This window comes from Hyperolius riggenbachi, chromosome 1 (genome assembly GCF_040937935.1).
Source record: "Hyperolius riggenbachi isolate aHypRig1 chromosome 1, aHypRig1.pri, whole genome shotgun sequence".
Taxonomy (NCBI): Eukaryota; Metazoa; Chordata; class Amphibia; order Anura; family Hyperoliidae; genus Hyperolius; species Hyperolius riggenbachi.
In genome coordinates, this window is record NC_090646.1 from 255,433,519 (window position 1) to 255,456,482 (window position 22,964).

The following is a 22,964-nucleotide window of genomic DNA, read 5'->3' on the forward strand; positions in this document are numbered from 1 at the left end:
CAACCCTGAAACTGATGATTCCGGCTTAGCTTTCTTTACAGGAAGTTACTATGATGGCTTGTACTACTAACTTCAGGGTACAATAAAATGGTGTTTTAAGCTGGCTGTACTCTAGTTTATCGGAATAAGAGCATGTTGCTAGCAGCGTTTGATTTTTCGCAACTGATGCAGAGTAACAGCAGTACTCTCATCTGTCCCGCTGGCGCGTGTCCTCCCTTGTCTGGTGGTTTACTTCATGCCACAGGACTCCTCCTTTCCATGTCCTCTTCTTTTCCTGGTCATGTGACACAAGCCAAAGTTCAAGCACAAGAGGCCCTGCAGCATACACGTCGGAGCTCTAGTGTTTGAACTTCAGCATGTGTCACATGAGAAGGAAGAGAAGAGGACATGGAAGAGGACATGGACATGGAAGAGGTGGCATAAAGTAAAGCACCCTAGAGGACACATGCCAGGTGAGAGCTGTGCTGCTAACCAGGGGGAGCACAGATGGGTGGAGACCTAGGTGGCGAGGCAGATGGTGGCTCCATAGATTTTGAATGGATTTTGTGTGCAGTGTGTGGGCAGCCAATAGATCTCTCTCTGATCTCTCTGATCAGAGAGGGATCTATCTGATGGCCAATCTGCTGGTCATCTATAGGTGCATGGCCACCTTCTAAACATGGTTTAGCCACGTAGTTGCTAGGCGTAGGTCCCTTCCAGTTGCAAAACAATGCCACTAAATAGGAGTGTTTGTGACCCCACTGGTGTCAATGTTTGAAAAACAGTTGGATCAACATGGCAACAAGAAAACATGGCATGTTGTGTCTGAGCTTGGCTCAGATGTGACTCAATTGGGGGAGGGAGCCTCTCCACCGCCCGTGCTGAGTTCTTACAAGCACCTAGCCAGTGCAGCTTGCCTCCCGTGTAACGGAGACCTAATCTTACTGAAGTCTTTGACATGTATATCTGTAATTGATGTGGTAAGGATTTTTTTTTTTGCGGAATTGGACTTACACTTTAAATTATACTTAATTAAATGAACATCAAAGCATTGAGCGTTACAATATATTTACAATATCACTCAAACAGATGAGTTATTTTCAAAAGCGCATCGGCTAACACTATATCTTCTCTCCTGTAATACAAATAAAAACATGTTACTAGTTTACTGACAACAATAAAAGGATTCTTATTGTTCTAGTACAAAATGAAAACATTAAAGGGAATGTCCAAGCAAAATAAAAAAATGTGTTTTACTTACCTGGGGCTTCTACCAGCCCCATGCAGCCATCCTGTGCCCTCGTAGTCTCTCACTGCTGCTCCAGTCCCCCGCTGGCAGCTTTCTGACCTCGGAGGTCGGCAGCACGCATTGCGTACATTTTTATGCATTCCCGCTAATGCAGGAACATTAACACACACATTTTTACGCATTACTGGTTTAATGCGTAAAAATTTACGCATTAAACCAGTAATGCGTAAAAATGTATGTGTTAGTGTTCCTGCACTAGCGGGAATGCGTAAAAATGTACGCAATGCGTCCCGCCGACCCTCCGAGGTCAGAAAGCTGCCAGCGGGGGACTGGAGCAGCAGTGAGAGACTACGAGGGCACAGGATGGCTGCATGGGGCTGGCAGAAGCCCCAGGTAAGTGAAACACAATTTTTATTTTGCTTGAACCTTCCCTTTAACTGTATGTTAAATGTGCATGTGCGCCGTTACTTTTAAGATATGCATCCAAGTAACTGTGCCATGATAATGCACTTGTGTGCATCTTCTTCAATAAAGTAATAGATGGCAATGGTTGTGGGAAAGCCTCCTGAAGTAACAATTAAGGCATCTAATTACATTTATTTATGTTTGCTAAAGAATGTTTCTCCTCTGTATGTCAGTATATATAAGCTGTGTTTTTCAGATTTTGTCAGGAACTAAGTCCGACGAAAGCTTTTTATAAGCCGAAAGCTTACTGTTTATTCATCTCTAATTTAGCCAATAAATTGTATCATCCTGATTCAAAATTCCTTGCTTTTACTGATGGCTAGCACGGTACAACACTCTACTGCTTCTAGTAACATACAGAAACTGATTTACTAAAGCTAGGTGCACACATCAACATTTGTAACACAAAAAAAGCCTACAGCCTAGAATGGGTCAGGCAGCAGTTGAAGCATGAGTACTGCTGGCCGGGAGATGTAAACACATGAATGACTACATATCCCAGCATGCATTACGGTGGCTGGAGATGCTATACCTGCACTAGTGTCTGGTAACAAACTCAATATCGTGACCTGACCACCTCAAACCTCCGAGTCTGCGGCATTGACAGCTGGAAGAGGGATGCCCTCATATAGGCGGGGACTACGTACGGAAGTAAATGCTTGCTGCCCCCAATAAAGCACACATAATTTACAAACCTCCCTTTTGACAATGGAATTTCTCTGTTCACTTTTATTTTTTATTCACTGTCATTGTAATTTTTCTGTGTGTTGTAGTGTGGCATAGGTAGTATGCATGGGCGTCCGCACATATGGCAAAACCGGGCATCTGCCCGAGCCTGGCCGCCCGCTGCCCCCCCCCTGGCCGGGTGCCCGTGCAGCCAGCAGGAGGGGAACAGCGCAGAGAAGAGAGAGAGCTATGGGCACAGTGGGGAAGGGCGGACGTCTCCCCCCCCTTCCCTCACCTTAGGGGGCTCTCTCTCCCTCGCTGTCCCCTCCGGTATGAAGTGTGCAGTGGCTGGCAGCGGGCGGAACTTACCTCCTCTCGCTCCTGCGCCGGAAGTTCTGGTGCCGCACTCTGGTCTGGATCAGGCCAGAGTAGCGGCTAATCCATCCGGCGCATGCGACGAGAGGAGGTAAGTTCCGCCCGCTGCCAGCCGCTGCACACTTCATTCCGGACTCCGGAGGGGAGAGCGAGAGAGGGAGGGAGAGCCCCCTAAGGTGAGTGCCCATAGCTCTCCCTCTTCTCTCCGCTGCTCCCCTCCTCCTGCACACATGGCCACTTTTTCTGGGGACATATCCCCCTGGCTACATATACTGGGACATATACCCCTGCCTACATATACTGGGACATATACCCCTGCCTACATATACTGGGACATATACCCCCTGCCTACATATACTGGGACATATACACCTGCCTACATATACTGGGACATATACCCCTGCCTACATATACTGGGACATATACCCCTGCCTACATATACTGGGACATATACCCCTGCCAACATATACTGGGACATATACCCCTGCCTACATATACTGGGACATATACCCCTGCCTACATATACTGGGACATATACACCTGCCTACATATACTGGGACATATACCCCTGCCTACATATACTGGGACATATACCCCTGCCTACATATACTGGGACATATACCCCTGCCTACATATACTGGGACATATACCCCTGCCTACATATACTGGGACATATACCCCCTGCCTACATATACTGGGACATATACCCCTGCCTACATATACTGGGACATATACCCCTGCCTACATATACTGGGACATTTACACCTGCCTACATATACTGGGACATATACCCCTGCCTACATATACTGGGACATATACCCCTGCCTACATATACTGGGACATATACCCCTGCCTACATATACTGGGACATATACCCCCTGCCTACATATACCCCTGCCTACATATACTGGGACATATACCCCCTGCCTATATATACTGGGACATATACCCCTGCCTACATATACTGGGACATATCCCCCTGGCTACATATACTGGGACATATCCCCCTGGCTACATATACTGGGACATATACCCCCTGCCTACATATACTGGGACATATACCCCTGCCTACATATACTGGGACATATACCCCTGCCTACATATACTGGGACATATACCCCTGGCTACTTTTTCTGGGGACATATACCCCTGCCTACATATACTGGGACATATCCCCCTGGCTACATATACTGGGACATATACCCCCTGCCTACATATACTGGGACATATACCCCCTGCCTACATATACTGGGACATATACCCCCTGCCTACATATACTGGGACATATCCCCCTGGCTACATATACTGGGACATATCCCCTGCCTACATATACTGGGACATATACCCCTGCCTACATATACTGGGACATATACCCCTGGCTACTTTTTCTGGGGACATATACCCCTGCCTACATATACTGGGACATATACCCCTGGCTACATATACTGGGACATATACCCCCTGCCTACATATACTGGGACATATACCCCTGCCTACATATACTGGGCACATATACCCCTGGCTACCTGTTCTGGGGACATCTCTACCCCTGGCTACCAGTTCTGGGGACATCTATACCGCTGGCCACCTATTCTGGGGACACCTATAGACCTGGGGCTACCTATTTTTGGGGAACCACTGCTGTCAGATTGAGTGTATTTTGGGGAACTGCTGCCAGGTGAGAGGTGTCTACATATTAAGGGGGCATTCTGCCTATTTATGTGAAAAGCTGTCTATTTATGTGCCTCATGACTGCTGAATTTGTCTTGTTGCGGGCCTCATGGTTACTGACTTTGTCTTGTTGGGGGCCTCATGATTTGTTGGGGGCCTCAAGATTGCTGAATTTGTCTTGTTGGGGGCCTCATGATTGCTGAATTTGTCTTGTTGGGGGCCTCATGATTGCTGAATTTGTCTTGTTGGGGGCCTCATGATTGCTGAGTTGGTCATGTTGGGGGCCTCATGATTGCTGAATTTGTCTTGATGGGGGGGGGCTCATGATTGCTGAATTTGTCTTGTTGGGGGTCACATGATTGCTAACTGCGAGACTATGGAAAAAGCTGAATCATCATCATATGAGACAATAGCATTAAACCTACTTTTTCCGCTTTTTAAAACAGAAAATGAAACTGGGAGGTTCTAAAAAAAATGAATAATTTTTTTCAGGAGCACGATGGATGAAATTGTTTATCTTCACAGTTTATTTTCAACTTAATTTTCCATAATGTTCATGTATGAGTTAAAACGTTTGTATTTAGTTTAAATTGCTGTTGGCATTTTGTGATAGTAAAGTGACTTTGCAGTTTGGACACTCGACCTCCGCCACCACTGTCCTAATCTAATGTCCCACCATTGCTTAGTTCATGTAAACTTGTCTCCACCCACGACCACACCCACATTCTGGTTCATGACCACACCCATTTTTCGGCGCGGCGCGCGTAGCTCCATTTTTTGGCGCGCGTAACAGCAGCCCAAATTTGCTCCACACTTTTTGCCCCCCCCCTGGAAAATTTTCTGCGGACGCCCATGGTAGTATGCATATTAAAACGGTCAGTTTTAATGTTAGGTTCACTCTAATAAAACATGAATTGTGCAGATTGAGTTGTATCAGCATGCAAATGACTTGCGCTATACATGCTTACAAACCTCAACTTTACTTGGAAAACACTACATTTACCACCCTGTTCATGAATCAAAAATTTCCACATCTGTCGGAGTATAATATTGCCTTCTTAAAACAGAAGGTATTTGCGATAATTCAGCTTTAACCACTTGAGGACCCACCCTTTACCCCCCCTTAAGGACCAGCGCTGTTTAATGGGATCTGTGCTGGGTGGGCTCTGCAGCCCCCAGCACAGATCAGAGGGCACACAGAGCGATCAGATCGCCCCCCTTTTTTCCCCCTATGGGGATGATGTGCAGGGGGGGTCTGATCGCTCCTGCATGCAGGCATTTAGCGGGGGGGGGCACCTCAAAGCCCCCCTCCGCGGCAAAATTCCCCCCTCCCTCTCCTACCTGTCCCCTCCCCGGTGATCCGGGCTGCACAGGACGCTATCCGTCCTGTGCAGCCAGTGACAGGACGTCCCCTGTCACATGGCGGCGATCCCCGGCCGCTGATTGGCCGGGGATCGCCGATCTGCCTTACGGCGCTGCTGCGCAGCAGCGCCGTACAATGTAAACAAAGCGGATTATTTCCGCTTGTGTTTACATTTAGCCCCGCAGGCTATTCACGGAGCCCCCCGCCGTGAATTGACAGGAAGCAGCCGCTCGCGCGAGCGGCTGCTTCCTGATTAATCAGCCTGCAGCTGGCGACGCAGTACTGCGTCGCTGGTCCTGCAGCTGCCACTTTGCCGACGCACGGTATAAGCGTGCGGTCAGCAAGTGGTTAAAGTGACTCTGTAACAAAAATTACAACGTTTTTTCTACCATCCTACAAGTTCCTAAACCTATTCTAATCTGTTCTGGCTCACTGCAGCACTTTGCACTATCACGGTCTCTGTAATAAATCAATGTATCTTTCCCCTGTCAGACTTGTCGGCCTGTGTCTGGAAGGCTGCCAACTCTTCCCTGCTGGTCTGTTCCTCTATGCACACTCCAGTGTGTGTTTTATTTACATAAGCCAGCAGCTTCTCTGCTATCTTATCAGTGATAGAAGAGAGCTGGATAAAATCCTCCTCTGTTAGGCTGTGAAAGTAGCTGGCTGACACATACTGAGGAATTACAAACACAGGCAGAGCTGTCTGCAGGAAGCCTGTAATGTTCAGTGCATGAGAGAAGAAGGGGACAGAAGGTAAACACACAAATGATCTTTTGAGATTCAAAAGGAAAGCTGTATACAGCCTGCTTGTGTATGGATGTATTTTCTATGTGTGGACATACTGTACATCAATCTACTTTCTGTTTTGGTGGCCATTTTGTTTGTTTATAAACAAACTTTTAAAAACTGTTTTTGACTGCTTTTAATGCGGCGGGGAGCGGCGAAATTGTGACAGAGGGTAATAGGAGATGTCCCCTAACACACTGGTATGTTTACTTTTGTGCGATTTTAACAATACAGATTCTCTTTAAGTGAGCGACTGTGGTATCCCATGATGCATTACTCCTGAATATGCAAATGATCTCTTTATGCCCCTGAAAGCATATAGCTTATACATTTGACAGAGCCATATACATCAACATACATACAGCCTGTTTCAGAATTGCTGGTCCTTATCAATGCATGGCATGGGCTGACTTGGCTCTATGGGATAGGGCTTGGACCAGTAAAACAAGAATATCCAGTAAGCTCATTGTGACCCAGTCCCAGACCCACTAGGAAAGTGTAAGGGGCTAAAAGAGACCGGAAAAGCCCTCTTACTTGAAAGCAACATTGAATATAATTTTGCCATCTCCAAACAGAAAGTATTTGCGATAATTTTAGCGCTAAGGGAACTGTGGTTTCCCATGATGCACCATTTCAAATATGCAAAACATTTTTTATGCCCAGAAAGCAGGGCACACATCCAGAATCATGTTTGTCACATCAGTCTGCTCATCCTTTCTGAATATGAAATCAAATTTAAAGCAGACCTGCATGAACTTACTAGAATTTGTCAGAATCTAATCACCTCAATAAGACATTGCTAAATATATATTTAGAATAGCTGAGATTGCAGTTAAATGACACCACACTCTTTCTCTTGCATTACAAGACTATAATGTATCACCCTTCAGTGGCGTAGCTAAGGAGCTGTGGGCCCCGATGCAAGTTTTTCAATGGGCCCCCCCAAGCACTCTATACAATTGATACGGTGTACCAAACCCTGCCAATGGCAACTACAGTGTCAGAGGTGCGAGAAGGGGATGGGGAACAGTTTGTTAATGATTACCACTATTCAAAGTATCTATAGAAGTGATTATTATGAGCACAGGACCAATAGAGAGCTAATACTGCAGTTGAGGGAGGGCCTTTTGGGGCCCCTCTAGCTCAAGGGCCCGATGCGGTCGCAACCCCTGCAACCCCTGTTGCTACGCCCCTGTCATCCTTGTTCTATCTGCTGTATTCTTTCCCTTCCATCTCAGCTCAGTAATAGGGTCGTGTGACCGCAACTGTGAGACTTGAAGAGGATGAGAGACACTGCATTGCAGTCAGGGTTGAATAGGATACTTCATTTTCAGTCATATGACTACAGATGCCATCATCCTAGAAAGTAATTTAGCTTTTTTTAAAATATATTTTTAAAAGATACTGCAGCCGAAAGGCTGCTGAGAGATAAAACCTGCAATGTGTAGGGAAAGAAAAGTACATACTCACCGCTCCCCTCGCTCCCTGCCATCGGGTCCCGCTCGTCAGCCATAGCTCCCAGTACTCCCAGTCGCAGTATGTCCTGTAATCTTCGCTTCAGGCGTCGCATCATGACGCCAGAAGTACGGACGCTCCACTATAAAGCTTTAAAGTGGAGCCGCTGGAGCGCACACGCAGGAGGCGGGGGAGTGTCCGTACTTCTGGCGTCATGATGCGACGCCAGAAGCGAAGATTACAGGACATACTTCGCATGCGCGGCGCAGTATGTCCGGGTCAGGGGTCAGGAGAGTCGTCCAGTACCGGGACCTGTGGCTGACGAGCGGGACCCGACGGCAGGGAGCGGTGAGTATGTACTTTTCTTTCTCTACACATTGCAGGTTTTATCTCTCAGCAGCCTTTCGGCTGCAGTATCCTTTAAACAGGTGTTGAAACGGTGGGAGACGTGATGGAAATTCCCAGAGTTCCATTTTTATTAAATAGTAAATTAATATAGATAGTCACTGCAATAAAATTCAAAAGGACAATTAACTGTTATATCAGAAGAAAAGCTCTGACACTGAATGAGAAAGAACTGGCAAATATTTTTCACTGATTGTCAAATAATAATTATAATAATGGCAGTATTTGTGCAGCGCCTTTCTCCTGTCGGACTCAAAGCGCTTGCGAGGCAGCCACTAGAGCGCACTCAGTAGGCAGTAGCAGTGTTAGGGAGTCTTGCCCAATGAACTCCTTACTGAATTACTGGCTTACTGACAGTAGGGGAGTTATTTTTGTATCCAAATTTGCAGAAATCCATTGTATTTCTCAGAAATATTAAGACAAACAAAAATGCAAGAGACATTTTCAGAAAAATTAGAAATTCCTTGAAAATGTGTCATTTTCTTGAAAATTATGGAAAACTGAAAATTATTATGTGGATTTCTGATTTTTGAGTTTCTGAGCAGAACATTCAGTCATTTCATTTCCAACCTGGAACTTGCTACTCAGAAGTTGTATGTGTCTGAGTTTTAGTTTCAGGTTCCATTTTGGTGCCATGAGAAACCTTTTTGCAAAATAGCCTTGCACCCAGTACCTAGCCACACCAACATAGGACTTTTTCATACACAAGCACAATAAGCATGCTGTCTGCAAATTCTGCCATATTACAGTGAGCACAGTGTTATTAGCAATCAGGTTGGATACATCAGGCATGATGACCCAACTGCAAAATCCCCATCTGCGGGAGTACGAGGGCAGTGGTGGGTACGATAGCAGCAGCCAGGGCTCAGCAGAAGAAAGTCTTATGGTGCCCATACACGGTACAATAAAAACGTTCGATTTTCCCCTTGAATTATTTTACCAGAAGAGGCAATAATCATATTTATTATTCAATGCAGGCTTCTGAGAAAAACTATTCAAAAGGGACTAACACTAAATGCAGTTATGGCTGTTTGCATTATGAATGATAAAAATACAAAATAAACATATGGAACAACTTACTTCTTAGGGAGACTTCATGGCATAAGGGGTATCCTAAAAAAAACAAAAATAGAATATTAAATATTCGATCAGAGACAGTAAAATATTTGATGTTTCATAAAAATGTTTTAAAGTAACCAGTCCATTTACCTCCACCTTTATCTATGATATGTCAGTCTTAGAGGAAACTGAGCACCTGTGTGCCCATAAATTAAACAAATATACAACACAACATCCACAAATGGTTTGGGCTTTTTTGGGGGGCGAACGGGGAGGCAGCGCAGATTTAATTACGTAATGGGTGCTGCTATTTACTTATTTACCTATGGGGTACTACTACCTAGCTCCTATTCTATATGCAAGCCTCTTGGCTGTCCCTGTGCTGAAGTACCTTCAGCTCGACGTAGCCACGGTGATGTCATGCGTTCCAGCCTGCCGCACTGCATGATGGGAAAAGTAACCCACTAAAGTGATTGCATCACCCTTAGGGGTGAGCTCGTTTTATATATTTGTTAATTTTGCTGCTCGGACATAATCAACTTAGGTTCAATAATTTTTCAAATCGACTTGCTTGGTAAAAATATTGATGACCATCGATAATACAGTCAATGCTGTTGTGAGGGAAGTACCAGAGAAAAGTGCAGTGAAAGTAAGCATATGTGTGCATTCTGTTAAGTTTGATCAAACAGAAATTTGATTATCAGGTTTGTCAACCTACCATGAGATTCTGATTCAATGCTGACTTTTTTTCCCCAAAGGACAGGACATCCCTGAGACATTATATTTTATCTCTTATTGGTGTGGTTATAAATTACTGGCTGCTCTGACACACAATGCAGCGTATTCACTAAATAGATGAGACATTGGCAAGCAGCTGCTACTCTCCTTTGAAGTGAACAGGCTTCTTATCCCTGAATGTGGAAAATGTATTAGTTTGTATTAAAAGTTAATAGTTTGTAAAGTGGCAACTTTGTAAATAACCAGAAGCTCCACTTTAACATTCTGTAAACGATTGGTTACATTTTTTTTCAGTAATTTCAGTACATCATAAATTCAATACATCTTTCAATTTGGTCCTCTTGAAATCCAATGGCCTCATGTGACATGTAATTGTTTTCATTGGATCCTGAAACTGTTGTCTAAATATTGTTTTTTTACAGGGACTTTGTTATGGTGTCTGCCCCTCACAACTGCTTTTCAAGGCAGTGGATTAGAAGCATACGTTTAAAAGAAGCGCCTAGTAATTGGGGTGCTGGATGATGATGATACTTAAAATATCAGCAATGTTACCAGTAATCTACTATCAGCTTCTTTAACCAGGGCCGGGCCGAGGCATAGGCTGGAGAGGCTCCAGCCTCAGGGCGCAGTGTAGGAGGGGGCGCACAATTCATTCAGCTGTCATTCCTAATTGTGTTTGAAGCAGAAAGAAATAAGAAAAGGGGATACATAGCAGTGACTGCAAGCCAGATAACTAGATATTAATGTGGTGGGGAGGTTGTGGGCCCTGTGGCACCTCTTAGTCTAATAGCAATCAGTGTGTGACGGCTGGGGTGGCAGGGATGGAGGGGCGCACTTTGGTGTCTCAGCCTTGGGTGCTGGAGGACCTTGTCCCGCCTCTGTCTTTAACCTATACATCACTCTCACCCTCCCCTACCTACACCTAATACTAACCTCCACCCTTCCTACTTCTAACCCTAATCAATAGAGTGTGCATTGCTCAGCCAATGTGGGGCTAATTAATTGCCGAATCCAGGGTGCCTGATTACTCACCCCCTACAACGCCTCCACCAGGGTACAAAGTTTGGTTACATGATAGCTGAACTCTGTGCGCTGCTTACTATTCTCCAGTTCAGTTACATAAAAACTGAGCTTACTGACTCCCACCACTATACAGAGTTTGGCTACTTGTTAGCCATACTCTGTGTGTTGCCACATCCTGATCACTGGTGCTGCCTCCGTCATTAGCCGGAGGTCAGCTATATAATAGCCAACTCCTTTGTCTCTGGTGCTTAAATTACTCAATCCGTGCTGCCATAGCTATGGCTGTGTCCAAATTACGTATTTTGAGTAACATCCTTTGTAGCCACACCTTAGATCTCCTCTGGTTGTGACTACATAAACTCCTTGTGGTATTCACCTCATATGGCTCACCAACAGTGTCCACTCCACATAGGTCTACTTACAAAGCAAAAGGCTGCAAGAAAGAATTAACTGGTCACACAGGCAATGTCAGTGGACAGCTGGAAGGGAATAATCTGTAGTGTCAAAGGTAACAGAATCAGCAAGTACTCCTATTGGTTTAAGCAGTAAGAGGTAGTTTATTTCCAACGTTTCAGAGTCACCCAGGGCCCTTTTCTCAAGGCAATAGTTATTCCAGATGACAGCAACACCCTAGTTCTGAAAAGCACTACAATTTCAAGCAATGTGCATAGCACAGTTTTCAGCAGTAAAATGTGACATTTTATTGTTGTCAACTTTGCTATGCACATTACTTGAACGTGGGGTGTTACTATCACCTGGTGTTACTATTACTTTGAGAAAGGGGTCTTGAGTGGCTCCAAAACAATTTTCACCACTGACCACTTAAATCATGGGCAGTGGTTGATGATTCTTTTACTTTTGATGATATATGAGTGGTGCCAGTTTTGAAGCATCCCAAAACCTAGGCATTATGCTGAATGGTAAGTGAAAAACTACTTTAGCATGAATCTGTAGTGTTTCGCTGTGTGCTACTACAGTGAGGATGAGGGCACTCACATTGCAGGAGTTTACAATGGATTTATGCATCCAAGCCCAGGCTCTAAAACCATTATGTATAGTATCACAAAATCTTTGATCTTTATTATTAATATTAACAGATATTCACCAATTACCGGATGTAGGGAAGCAGACAGCCAAATACTACACTTACACTTTAGCAATGGGGCATGGAGTGACATTTTCCACAGAATCTTTTACCTTTTTCTCCATATATTCCATGTTATTTGGTGCAGTAGTAGGGCCTTCATCAAAGGTTATAGCATCTGGGCTTTTTGTTGGGAGTTGAAGACCACCTGAAGCCATCACTATTTCTCCATTCATTTGGGGAACAAGACATCCAAAAGTCTGTGAATGAGACAAGTACAGAACAATAAGTAACTGAACACAATATGATTTTCTGCACTTGTGAACAGTGCCAGAATGGACATATGCTAATTATCATAGAGATCATAGTTTTTCTTATTATATCAGCCTTTACATATAAATACATTTAAACAAAATTAAACTGGAGGTGACAAACTTACTATATACAATTGCTTCCCCTCATAAGGTGTGTACAAAACTGTGACCAATCCCCTTGGGTGACATCGCTAGGCCAGGCTGTACAGATGCAAAGTCAGTTGTATAGCTGAGGAATGCGTTCTGATGCTATGCAAGGCATAGGCAAACGCAGGGGGGGATTACAGCTGCCCAGAATCCCCCCTCAGACCAGGGCCAGTGCAGTGTCTGGGGACAGGCACAAGTTGAGACACCAGAATATCGGCAGGTATCCTACGGCTCACAGCACTGCACCCTTTCTTTCCCAGCTACAGTTGACTTTGGATGGAGCAGCAACGTGTGTACGCAGCATGGAGCAGCAGTGTGTGTACAAAGCATAGAGCAGCTCTGGGGAACTTAACAGAGTCAGGTATGAGCACAGCCTTGTGCCCTGCTGTGTGCATGCTTCATTTTCCTCTTCATTAGCAATGTCGGCTGTCCTCATTATTATCTGTATCCAAACTTCTCCTGATCAATCCCATTGTCGATCGGGAGCAGATCGGACATTTAGCAAATAATTGTCAGATCCTGTCAGTCGGATGGAAAAAATGCATTATGTGTACCCAGCATGACATCCTACTATATTATTATATTATATTGTGCGTGGCTGAGGGAGACATTTCAGGAATCCCCGCCCCTGAAAATCCTGGGTTTGCCCCTGCAAGGGGGGATGGAGATGGAGGGACCACATTGCATTGCATTCGTGACGTCAAGCAGCAGGTGGGGAAGTGGCGTGAACAAAAGAATCGGAAGTTGCTGAGGTGAGTTGATGTGTGGGGTGGATAGTTTGTGGGTCACCCATCAAGGGCTACTGTTCAGGAGATCGTTATCATTATTGCCCCCTCAGCTGACTTTAATCAAGCGTGTGTATGGGGCTATACTGAGACTTCCTTCTTGTTGGAATCAATATACAACACAGAAGTTCTGCATAGGTTTTGGTTTCCAACATACCAATAACAATATCTTTGTGGAAAAGATATAATAAAGAGACTACATAATCTGACCCCTACAATATGCATATGATTTTTTCATGAACATGCATATTCATTGAACAGGCAAGTATATTGTGTTACGTACATTGTATGAAGTACACAGTAAAATATACAGTAGGTATTAGGGATGAGTGAAAACACCTCTGGCTGTCTCTTGAGAATTTCCTCGAACCTTGGGTGGTACCCGAGCCCCCATACAAGTTATCAAGCTATAATTGCCAAAATAGCTAGGAGGTAGTGGGAATGGGAAGGGGGGGGGAGGGGTTAAAAAAGGCCTTGTAGTATTTTTGAAATGCGGTTGAAGGACACATAATATCTACCCATCAGTATTGAACATTTGCATATATCCCCAGAAACATCAGTGGATTTCCTAAGCAAGTTGTAAAACTTTTGCTGAGGATCACTGTACAGTTGCAATACAGAGGCGTCACGTCACCCGAGCACACTCCTAGGCCTGTGCAGTTACAGTCTTAGTGAACTGTGCATGTGCAGAATGCTCCCAGCCAAGAATGCGCAGTGGAGTGAGGGCAACTGAGGAATTCACTGGAGCTGACTGTGAGACAATGAAGCGGCCCGTGAGGACAGTGGGCTGAAGGAAGCCCCATGTAAGTCCACGTAAGTATAAATCTTGGGCTCTATTTTGTTTCAGGTAAACCTCAATGGACACATTTTATGTGATTAGTTTGGCAACTACCTGTTCCATTGGAGGATGGTTTCCAATCTGTTTTGGCAAAGTTGGAGCAGGTTGCTGCTGTGCTGGATACATGGAAAAAACTGGCACCTGTCACAACAGTTGGAAGGACATTGGTTTCATTAAAGCAGAATTTAAGGGCATAGCAAAGCACATTCACCTGGTAAATAAACAGTTATAAATGTTTGCAAATTAAAGTTTACATTTTTTAATAGTATTTTGAAATGGAGCCATATGCAGTAAGTTTTCAAATACTGCCACCTCCAGTATTACTAGACTGGATGAGTGGGTGTTACATCACAGATTAGTCATTTAATGCCCTATTAACCAGCTGAGCGGTCTGGACGAGCTCAGCTCGTCCAACACCGCCAGCGGCTGCCGCTCAGGCCCTGCTGGGCCGATTTTAATGAAATAAAAAGCAGCACACGCAGCCGGCACTTTGCCAGCCGCGTGTGCTGCCTGATCGCCGCCGCTCTGCGGCGATTCGCCGCGAGCAGCGGCGAAAGAGGGTCCCCCCAGCCGCCTGAGCCCAGCGTAGCCGGAACAAAAAGTTCCGGCCAGCGCTAAGGGCTGGATCGGAGGCGGCTGACGTCAGGACGTCGGCTGACGTCGATGACGTCACTCCGCTCGTCGCTATGGCGACGATATAAGCAAAACAAGGAAGGCCGCTCATTGCGGCCTTCCTTGTTTATTCTGGGCGCCGGAGGCGATCGGAAGATCGCCTCCGGAGCGCCCTCTAGTGGGCTTTCATGCAGCCAACTTTCAGTTGGCTGCATGAAATAGTTTTTTTTTTATTTAAAAAAAACCCTCCCGCAGCCACCCTGGCGATTTAATCAGAACGCCAGGGTGGTTAGCACAGATATAAAACAAGAAGTGTCCTAAGCTTCTGCAGTACTGTCCCAATTATGATGATTTGGCATTGGGTTTAGTTATATAAAGTAACCCTTTACTGAATTGACATGCTAAACCTTGCCCTCCCTTATGTGGCACACTAACTGTAGGTATAGTCAGCGCTATCCATGTTCTGTATTATTGTAGTGGATATCAACTTGGTCACTGAGCTTGACCTGGATATAGTGTATGTCTCCTCCCCTTTTCACCCATATTGTAACATCACTCCCCTGCCACATTCCTGTCACTATTCTGGCAAGGGGAAGGGGGGGTTGTCATAATGTGGACGCAAGGTTTGAAATGGTGACTATTTTAATTTTTGGCAACCACACTGATTGTCAGGGAGCTTGCCAGTAAGGGATACTTCACAATACCAACAGGTACATATCTGCTGTCACTACCTATCTATTACTACCATTCTTTTACTACTTGCTGATCACCACTCCCTGTTGCTACTTGCCAATGATTTTCTGCTGTCACTACCTACCTATCACTACCTGCCTAAACATCAAAACAGAGATACAGAGTTCATATTCTGTATTGCGCTACATCCATTAATTATGTAGCTATTTTGGTCATAAGAGCAAGGATTGCACTATCCATTGTCTGCCAATTTGTAGATCTTTTTGAATTACAAGAGGACTTTCATTTTTGACCTTTTACATAAAGACTTCAGTCATTGCCATTAGAAGGCTTACTAATATCTCACAATTTTTTTTCTTTTCAAAAAAAGTACAAGAATAAAATTCACCTGAAAAATATACATGATTACACAAGAATAAAGTTTGACCTGGGAGCAGCTAGCCATTAAGTAGAGGGGTGCAGTTGGGTGCATTTATGCCTTTAAGATGCTCTGCACACCTTGCTGAAAGTCTGGTTCAGGATGCAGCCTGGTTCTGGATGCACTGCCATATCTCTCTGCTGTGTAAGAATTAAGTCCTACCATGGCAAATTTAAGGCGTAGTTTTGCACCCATCCTGAAATAAAGTCTGTTTGGCCACAAATTGATTTCATTACCTGTCTAAATCTAAGGTTGGACACAAAACATACAGACACACAAAAGCAGATCAAGAATCATAATAATAGCAGTTACATTTCTAATACCTGTCCTTGTTTCTGAGGAATACCATATGACACCACATAAGACATGACCTGCACATACAAAAGTAATGAAACACATGAAAATATGATAATGTTCTACATTTATAACCTCTTCCCATAGATGGCACAAAAACATCTCTAGGACTACACCCCCTCTTTTAAACTTTCATCCTTTATCTATTAGATTTGCCCCTATCTTTCTCACATTCGAAAAGCGCACAAAACCTACACCTTCAAACGTACCCACCTACCTTCCTATTCATCCTAAACTTTTAGCACTAAGAGGACGCAGCCCTATTTCCCTCGCTATTGTAATGCATGTTTCTTCACCTGTTTTTGTTTTTAGCTCAATTAAGCAGGGTTCTCTTCTCCACCTGTGTCACAGTTATTACTTGCAAATGTATATCTTGTAGCCCGTTGTATTTATTATATGGTACTACATAATGTATTAGTTAAATATAGTACAGTAATGATAATAAATACAGATCTGCATCTATTTCATAAAATGTTAGCAATAATGGCCCTGTGGTTTATTTTCAAAATTTTGAACATGGCCATACATTGCACACTTACCTAAACAGTCTGATCAAAATATTCTCAGTTGGCCCTCATACAAAAGATGTGTGGTAAGAATGGTGTATGGCTACCTAAAACTACTGGTGACATAGTATCTGACCATGTTCCATTTTCCTCACCTTGACTAGCAACATCCATACTCCAACACCCCACAACCCACAGCACTTAAGTATTAAATAACCTTATTAATATAAGTCATGCCCTCATTCATTCTACTCCAATTACTGGTGCCCTGTAGAATGCCCGTTCAGCCAAGAACTCAAAACCTTTATTTATGTCAAATTCTGAATGGACCTAATGTACACACGACCATAGATACTGTGTACATGTAATAAGCTGCATACTTACTTGGTTTGGTTGCTGCTGATTTTGTGCAGTGGGATCTAGCAGTACAGACTGTGTGCCAACGTTTGGTAGGGATACCTGATTTGGTAGCTGTGCAGCCAAGCCAGTGCGTGCGCCAAAAGGAAGTTGTGGCAATCCTGCAATTTTTTGCTGTAACTGTGGTTTATACATGCCTGGTAGCAGTACATTTATAGCTCCTGCCTGTACGAGATAGATGACTTTATGTTAGGATTCATACTATATACTGTATGCACCACCATAAATAATTATGCCATCAGTGTTTGATTTTGAATTCAGTTCAAGCCGTAAATGCTTGCTGCTCAATTAATTCTAGATACATTTCTGAAGAAATCTATTGAGACAGTATTTGCAGTGTGGTGTAGGAATCTCTATCTGATTCACTTTACATCAGGGATGGAACAATTGGCTTGGCATATTAGGCCATCATTTTAGTATCATTCTGATTGGTTACTTTGAGTGTCCAAACACTTTGTAAAATAAAGACAGTAGAGTAATGTGAAAAAAAGATATTTGCTGATTGGTGGGCAGGATTGTACAAGGAAGAGTGCTATATTTCATCAGGGACATGTAAATACGTGTATTGCACATCATAGATACGCACTGTGGTTCAGAGGTCTAGAATTACAGGATTCATATTAGCTATTTACATGAGCCTATATTGCATCCATCTAGCCACTAACATTTACATAAACATAGCAGAGTGCAAAGCAATCAGAATAAAAGCGTAGGCAGAGTAGGCAGCGTGAACGGTTATATTACATTTGTACTTGTCATTTGTAAAATGCACATTTCTGCACTGTTTTCCCTACCTTAGTGGCCCTTTGATCAAGACAGTTTTTCAAACGTTCTCAGATGTAGAAAGTATAGAAAGTATAGTCTAACAACCATCAGTAAAGGTTTATATATGTGGATCTGCACCTCCTACTCTAGAGGGGAAAAATAGCAACTGGCTGAAATACACATTCACTAAACTTTATCAAACACTTTACCGAACATTTGATAATTTACCTCATGGGTAAACTCTCATTTTGAATTCACTAAGGTGTTATATATTTATCAAATGTTTTATCGATAAAATGTTCAATAAATCTATAACACCTTCGTGAATTCAAAATGAGATTTTACCCATGAGGTAAATGATCAAAGTTTGGAAAAGTGTTTCATAAAGCTTAGTGAATTGAGGCCAAAGTGTGTCTGAACATGGCTTGACTTATGATGTATACAGTAGTGATTCCTCTGTGCTTCACTCAAAGTATCACAAAAAGCTACTATTGAAAAATGCGTATCTCAAAAAAGTGTAAACTGAGATCCCAGCCAATGGGAGATAATATAGAGATTTCATCCATGTAGTTATATGTTTGTACTCTTTTTGTTGAACCTGAATTAAACGGAAACGGCTATTTAGCCGCAAGAAGAAATGGACGCGCAGGCGCCGTGCCTGAATTTATCGTTTTTTGTAACGGCTATGATTCGGTAGCTGCCCCCAGTTTCGGTTAGATTAGGTAGCTGACCTCAGTTTAGGTGAGGTAGATAAGTAGGTGCCCCCTCGTAATGGAGGGGGAGCCGCAGGGAGGGCAGCCCGACCTCTCCCTCCCCTTCTCTCCCCTCGCCGCCTTGCTCCCCTCTCGGACTCAGAGTAAATGCACACAGGGAAGCGATGTAAATACCTACCTCACCTCCAATTGCCGACGGTCTTCTCCTCTCTGCATAGCCGATATACACACGCTTTTCAGCGTGTGTACAGCGGCTATGCAGAGAGGAGAAGACCGGCGGCGAGTGAGCGGCAATTGGAGGTGAGATTTACATCACTTCCCTGTGCACATTACTCTGAGTCCGAGAGGGGAGCATGGAGGGCGGCGCGGGGAGAGAGGGGGAGGGTGAAGTCGGGCTGCCCTCCCTGCTCCCCCCCCCCCCCATATTACACTAAACACTAAACATACGCCCATATTACACTAAACGTACGCACATAGCCGCTATATAGGAAGGGAGAGGTCGCGGTACATTATACGGCAATCAACCGGCTATCAACCATGAACGTTGCCGTGACACATGAGATTTACGGCAACACACGCGTCCATTTCTAACTGCGGCCAGTATTCTCGTACCGGAATTAAAGTGTCCCTGAACTATTGCACAGGACAGAAGGAAAACATAGAGAAATGCACCCTGCATATATTTAGAGAGTTTAGCCTGTCTAATTGCCCCTTATCTGTGTCTAATCACAAGTTGTAATTTGATCTCTCCCTGGTGTCACCTGACTGCCACAGCAGATAAGCTCATTTGAAAGCACAGGCTGTAAACAATATGTCTGCTTCCATGAATCAGGAAGTATAAACAGTGCAGATTTATTTTAGGATTTGTATCAGCTGTAAAAAAGAAATGTTTTTGTTAGAAGGTTATTGTGCTATTGTGCATCTTTTAGAGCAGAGAGGACATTCTGAGTTAAGGTCCGTTTTAAGTTACCTGGGGAATGTTTGCATTAACTAGTCCCAGCAGCACCTAAAGAAAAAAAAACATACAAAATTTGAGTCACTAATAGATTAGATCACACTACAAGTAACATTCAGTTTGTAAGTAAACCAGTCATACCTCATTGCTGTTACTTGCCGACAGAAGCCGTTGTGCCACCAGCTGAATGAGAGTTAAAAAACAGCACAGTTGTTGAAGGAAATAGAAATATAAGCAAAAAGCATCATTGTCCTCATGCAATATAGAATACCAAACTTATATAAGCCATAACGCAGAGCAAATATGCATAAATAATAATTACATGTATTTTACAATCAGACATGTATTTTGTCTTGATAAAGCTGTGCAGCTTATTTGAACTAAATGGCCATATGCAATTCGAGGTGATAAGAAGCTCAAAACATGTAAGTATCTTATCACCTTATGTTGCTCAGTATCTACCAGCCAATTCAATTTCCTGCTTCACCTGAGCAATGTCCAAACAAAAAGTGCATAACTCAGGCGAATACTAGCTATTCACCTTAGTAATGCTTCTCTGTCCCATTCCATGGCGACCGATGTGGAGCAGAGCATTTGTACTGTGTAGCTGTACATCAGCACCACAGCATAGTTACATAGTTACATAGTTATTTGGGTTGAAAAAAAGACATACGTCCATCGAGTTAAACCAGAGAAAGTACAACACCAGCCTGCTCCCTCACATATCCCTGTTGATCCAGCACTGCTGCCTTGTTCCCCTGGGAGAGATTTAATCACCTGACATTCCCCTCGAGAGCCAGCAGGCTCCCAACCACTTACTGGACGCTCGCTGCAGTATGCAAAGTACTGCTGGTATTGTCGTTCTCCGTCAACTCCTGTCGCCCTGCACCCACTGGGACCGCCAAAGCTGGTCTCCTTTTTTTATCTAACAATGGAGCCCCAGCAAAAGCATCTTTGAAATTTCCACTGGGGCCGTCCATTTGTCTACTAGGTGGACCAAGGAGAATCATCCTGTGAATCCCATAGGGCCCAAAGAGTTTTTGTTTCATTGACCTGAAGAGCTCTTTTATTCAATTTACTAAGGGTGCACATTTTGAGATTTTAATACCATTCATTGGATAGTTTTAAAAGATTCATAGAGTAAGCTTTCAATCCAACTGGATTTCTTGAGACTCTGTATTCTTATGTTGAGTCTGAAGGAGACATATGAGATTGAAAGCCTCCTCTCTGAATCTTTTACAATTAGCCAATAATCAGCCAATAAATATCATCCTGTTTCAAAACTTCAATTCTGTATCAATAGATGTCCTCATTTGACGGATACAGAAAATGCCATGTGGGAAAGTAAAGGTGGCCATACACTGGTCGATGTGCCATTAGATCGACCAGCTGACAGATCCCTATCTGATCGAATCTGATCAGAGAGGGATCGTATGGCTGCCTTTACTGCAAACAGATTGTGAATCGATTTCAGCCTGAAACCGATTCACCATCTGCTGAGCTGCTCCTGCCGCCTGTCCCCCCCCCCCCCCGTATACATTACCTGATGCTGGCTCCGGGTCCTCTTCTCCGCATTGCACGGCTCTGTTCCGGCTCCATCCCGGCGCTTCCTGTGTTACTCCGTGACCAGGAAGTTCAAATAGAGCGCCCTCTATTTGAACTTCCTGGTCACTGCAGTGACACAGGAAGCGCCAGGATGGATGGAGCCGGAACAGAGCCGTGCAGCGCGGAGAAGACGCCCGGGAGCCAGCCTCAGGTAATGTATACCTGATCGGATCGGCCGCCGCTAGCGACGCGCACTTTACCCGCGGGCGATCGAGGGTAATTTCCCGCACGGCGCGATCGACGGACCGATCCGATTTCGGGAGGAAATCGGATCGGCGGCTGCGTTTACCGTGAAACGATTGGCAGCAGATTCGATCCCAGGATCGAATCTGCTGTCGAAACGGCCGCGAATCGAGCCAGTGTATGGCCTGCTTAAGGGTGGGGGGAGTATAAGGATTGCACACTAATCTTTACATTAGCAACAAAGAGGCTTCTGCTTATCTCAGGAGGACACAAAAGAAAATAGGTGAAATGATGTTTGCAAGTTAACACCAAACAGAACCAAAAAGTTATTATGAACTTACTGGCAGAGCAAGCGATGGGCCAAAAATGTGAGCAAGGATCAGGAAAACCTTCATTTTTAGGATAATCTAAACAGGAGAATATTATACTTTACACACTGCTATTTAGCTAACTTAGCTTTAGATATAATAGCATAAATACTGCAATTATCCACATGCCTAAGGTTATTGGTTCTACATGCTGCAGAGCAGAAAGCTTTACACAACATTTAGGACAGTTCCAAAACAGAGCTAGTTTTGTATTTTAGGGCTACCTTAATTTAACCATAAACAATACTTTTTTTTATTTTGTTTGAAATATGGAAATATTCTGCAATTGATAACAATTTTCATTTTCCCCATTTTGTAATATCATTGTTTTACAATGACATGGGATGGGCCATTTTGTTGCATGTGGCTGCTGTTCTTGCCTTCCAGGCCCCACCAAAAAACACCAGATTTTTTTTCCCATTGTGTGTTTGGATTTGACGCCCTAACAATGTCAAATATTTTGATGTCTTTGGTTGACCTGCCTGAAAATCACACCCAGGCATATTTGAGCAACACAGTTTATAAACAATAGCGATCTGCTGAATTCTTATCTTTTTATGTCAGCAAAATCAGTAATGCAATACATTTGCACTGTTGCCCGGGAATACTTTTTAGGCTGCTTACACACTAGCGCGGTGGTCATTAATCTCTATGATAGGCCACACTACCTATGGTGCAAAGTGATGTGACGGAAGTGCTTTGATCAACGTAGAGGCTGCAGTGTGTTGCCCAGCAGTATGAGTGGATACCCACGCATGCACATACCAGTGAAGTCATGTGACGCACTTCCTGTCTGTCTATAAGTGTGCACGTGACTGAGGGGTTAAACGCAAGTGTACACATTCGGGGGTTGGTTTCATAAACTGGATATTGAAACATGACATATTTTAACAGAATCCTTTCAGCTTCTGAATTGCTGCATAGTACTTGTACTTCAAGTGGCTTGTTGGTCATTTGAAAAGACAATTAAATC

At 43.9% G+C, this 22,964-nt stretch overlaps 1 protein-coding gene across 1 annotated transcript; it reads right to left on the minus strand.

The window, feature by feature from the left end:
- Positions 1–318: 318 nt before the first annotated feature.
- On the minus strand, positions 319–22,070 carry ODAM (odontogenic, ameloblast associated). Its single transcript, XM_068271105.1, has 9 exons — positions 21,965–22,070; positions 19,977–20,018; positions 19,851–19,886; positions 17,370–17,567; positions 16,449–16,496; positions 14,457–14,543; positions 12,432–12,578; positions 9,495–9,527; positions 319–1,114 (listed from the first exon to the last, which is right to left on the minus strand). The coding sequence occupies exons 1-8, from the start codon at positions 22,016–22,018 to the stop codon at positions 9,498–9,500; spliced, it is 642 nt and encodes a 213-aa protein (XP_068127206.1). The 5' UTR covers positions 22,019–22,070; the 3' UTR covers positions 319–1,114; positions 9,495–9,497.
- Positions 22,071–22,964: the final 894 nt, after the last annotated feature.